The following is a 3,875-nucleotide window of genomic DNA, read 5'->3' on the forward strand; positions in this document are numbered from 1 at the left end:
AAGTAAGAAAAGAACGTGTCATAGGGAATGTTGGTAATATACAATCATCTCCCAATAAAAGTTGAGTAGTGGTTTCTGAAAATGGTCTTCCAGATAAACCAAGAATGGTAAAGATTAGAATCCCTCACAGAATCACTGATCAGGCCGGTGGCACGTTACCAACACTAATATGTCAAAAAAACACTAATTTGGCCGTACGTAGCAGTAAATAAATAATCATGGCGCGGTTGAGGTTGTACAAAGACTCGTTGTACAAACCCCTCGAGTCTATAGATATATAGGCACCGCTACTCCAGGACATTCTTCCTCTTCTTCACTAGCCAGGCAGCCAGCCAGCCCCCCTTGCTCCTATCTATAAGTACAACCCCTCAACAAAGACATGAGGGTGCAAGGTTGGTTGTCCCCTTGAATTGCTGCCTTTCCTCGTCACTCTCTCTCTCTCTCACCTCCTCCATCGATCCAAGCACGAAACCGCCCAGAAACCTACTGCCCTCTTCACACCTAGCTAGAGCTAGTGTGATTAACCAACGGGTTCTCCCCCCGGCCTACCCAACAATTCGATTGATCCATGGAGGGGGGCAGCAACAGCCCGGACGGGCAGTCGTCGGGCGGCAGCCCGGAGGAGCGCCGGAGCAGCGGAGGGAGGGGGGCGGGGGAGCCGGTGCGCTCGCGGTGGACGCCCAAGCCGGAGCAGATACTCATCCTCGAGTCCATCTTCAACAGCGGCATGGTCAACCCGCCCAAGGACGAGACCGTCCGCATCCGCAAGCTGCTCGAGCGCTTCGGCGCCGTCGGCGACGCCAACGTCTTCTACTGGTTCCAGAACCGTCGTTCCCGCTCACGCCGCCGCCAGCGCCAGATGCAGGCCGCTGCCGCAGCAGCAGCAGCCTCCTCGGCTGCCGCCGCAAATAGCTTGCCGGCTGCTAGCGCCACCATCGGTCTTCCATCTGGCACCTGCTCCGTTCACCCCATGGCAATCGGCGGGGGCGCGAGCCAGTACGAGCAGCAGGCGACCTCGTCGTCCTCGTCTGGAAGCACGGGAGGCTCGTCGCTGGGGCTGTTCGCGGCGCACGGCGCTGGGGTGTCGGGTGCCGGCGTTGGGTACCTGCAGGCATCGTGCGGGACATCGTCGCCGCTGGCGTCAGGGCTGATGCCGGACGTCGACAGCGGCGGCAGCGACGATCTCTTCGCCATCTCGCGTCAGATGGGATTCGTTGGGAGCCCCGCCGGATCCTCCTCGGCGGCGCCGAACACCGCCGTGCAGCAGCAGTACTACTCGTGCCAATTGCCGGCAGGTGAGTTGAGCACTGTCGATCATTTTAGTTACGTACTTGGTTGCTCCCTTCAATCGGTTGGTTCATGTGATCCATCTCATGCATGTAACAAATCCACTCACCACTACAAATATTTTCATTGAAAAGACAATCTATGAACTTCTGATGAGAATTGTTACTGGATATGCATGAAACATCCAAAAAGAACTTTTGACGATGGAAATGCTGATTTCACCCTACAGTTTCGTTTGTCTATATTTATGTGAGATGCAGAATTCAAGGAGATCTAGCTTGGATCTTCTGGAGACATACTTTATTTGGTCTTCCTTACATATACTTGTTCTTTAGTCCTTGGATATAGTTCAGTTACAACTTCCTAGTCTATCTGTGCATAAGATCATAGTACGTGATACACCTGTCGTCCTCTCCACCATGGCATACGTATGTTCTCAATCCTTTAGAGGCTTCATTGTGTTTATGTTATTATTATTATTATTTGGTGCTTTCCATAATGAATAGCGTGATTTTCAAATTCGAGCATTCACGCATCCTCATATTTATTTCGCTGTGTCTCGTTTGTATATCCGCTTAAGCTTCCATGTGTCACATGCATAGGATGGAATCAACACATGTTTATATGCACAACACAGTTGGACGTGATGCCCACTTTGTTGAACATAATTAACGTTTACAGTGAACATTGGTTACCACCTTGGGATTTCCTGCATGTATGCACATGTACTTGATCATGATTTTTTTTTCTTCTCTTAACGGTATACTACCATTATTACTTAGTGTGCTTCTAGGTTAAAACAAGGAATGGTATATACGCGGGACAGCCTCTTCATGTTTGCTTGCATACATGCAGAGATATGTTACAGTGTCCATGCAAGCTACTAACAATAATACTACTTGATATATCCTTTCACGTTCTAAAAAAAAAAGATATATCCTTTCACGGTGGAGGTTTTTACCCAATATGGGTGGCAACATAATCTCTAGATCGGTACACCTTCCCCTTCGACTTTGGTATAGGCGTAGTGTTTGTCTTCTATGGTTTTCCTAATGCCGTTATGTCATTTTTATTTTATTTTAGTCAGACTGTTTAAGTGTGGATGTGTGCATCTTAAATATGCAGAGGCCGCTTGTTGCTCAATTGCTTTGTATCTGCTTGATGCTATATTTTAAGTTAACAAAAGTGTCATTTATCAAAAAAATAAATATCCTTTCATGTTTTTCTCTACTCTCGTGGAGTGGTACTAGCCTATAGAACAAATCATGTTCAAGTTTTCTCATGCTCTCATGACATAGCGATATCATCGAATCTAGGTATATTAGTAATTTTCCCATATATGATAGAGAGGTCCCAACCATGAGTAAACGGTAGTACCGAACCATTGACATTTATAATACCGATCAGAATTTGGTTGGCTAGCTTATGCATGCATCTTTATTTGTTAATAATATTGTCGTCAAACGAGCTGTTGAATTCTTAATCTGAGTGTGTTGTATGCCGCCTCTGATTGACTGGCTGATTGCATGCTAATTCCAGCGACGATCACGGTGTTCATCAACGGAGTCCCAATGGAGGTCCCGAGGGGTCCAATAGACTTGCGAGCCATGTTTGGCCAGGACGTGGTGCTCCTCCACTCCACCGGGACCCTCCTCCCAGTCAACGACTATGGCATTCTGATTCAGAGCCTGCAAATGGGAGAAAGCTATTTTCTGGTAACCATCCATATCGCCTCTCAAGTCCATTCTTCTTCATGAAATTAGCATGTCAGCTTCACGTATGCACATATATGATCATCTTACATTGTCTTCTTTTTTTCGCCATGATCCATGTAGGTCTCGAGGCAAGCTTAAAAGTCCCGTATATAATAGATACATAGAGATCTCTACTCAAGTCTCACTGGATCAGATCGATGCATGGGGCGACAGGACGCAGTTCTTCAATCATCATAACGGGATGATCTCTTGCATGCAGATCATTTATCCATCGAGAAGCAAGCTAGCTACAGTACCACCTGGCTAGGATAAATCAAGTAATTAAAAGTTTAAAACAGTGGTAGTATATGTGTATTGCACCATCAGCCAAGTGCTACGTACCTACTTATATGCCATTGAAACATACCAAGGCGTGGACGGTTCGGTTTCTGATTAGATTACGAATTACAATGGATTGTCTTCACATCGATCATTTCCGTTAGTACACAAGGATATGCGTGTGCATGCATGCATGCCATTGACAGTCGAGCTAAATATTGATTTCAGCTACCTAGTATCGTACTATCAGTGATGTAATGCTCTATGTGTCAGCCATACACACTTGGAGGGTTAGGATCCTGTGCAGTACTGTACAGTGTTGTACAGTCACTGCCATGTGGGACCTGGCCCCACATGTCATCCACACTACAGCACCATACGGTACTGCAGTGGATCTCAACCCGCACTTGGACCGGCTGGGTGGACATATTCAACTACTCCCTCCGATACCAAATTACTTGCCGCAGAAAAAAATAGAAATAGATGTATTGGACTAAGACTAAAAATACGTTTAGATACGTCCATTTTTGTCATAAATAAAATTTCAGTTTTGCT

The 3,875-nt window shown here is 46.4% G+C and overlaps 1 protein-coding gene across 2 annotated transcripts; it reads left to right on the top strand.

The window, feature by feature from the left end:
- The first annotated feature begins 335 nt into the window (after positions 1–335).
- LOC109750120 (WUSCHEL-related homeobox 6) lies at positions 336–3,578 on the top strand. 2 transcript variants are annotated; one of them, XM_020309078.3, is made up of 3 exons: positions 336–1,295; positions 2,827–3,002; positions 3,123–3,578. In XM_020309078.3, the coding sequence occupies exons 1-3, from the start codon at positions 569–571 to the stop codon at positions 3,138–3,140; spliced, it is 921 nt and encodes a 306-aa protein (XP_020164667.3). In that variant the 5' UTR covers positions 336–568; the 3' UTR covers positions 3,141–3,578. The 2 variants fall into 2 exon arrangements, with proteins under 2 accessions (XP_020164667.3, XP_073352757.1); XM_073496656.1 differs by lacking the exon at positions 3,123–3,578 and having other exon boundaries at positions 2,827–3,100.
- Positions 3,579–3,875: the final 297 nt, after the last annotated feature.

This window comes from Aegilops tauschii, chromosome 4 (assembly GCF_002575655.3).
Source record: "Aegilops tauschii subsp. strangulata cultivar AL8/78 chromosome 4, Aet v6.0, whole genome shotgun sequence".
Classification (NCBI taxonomy): Eukaryota; Viridiplantae; Streptophyta; class Magnoliopsida; order Poales; family Poaceae; genus Aegilops; species Aegilops tauschii.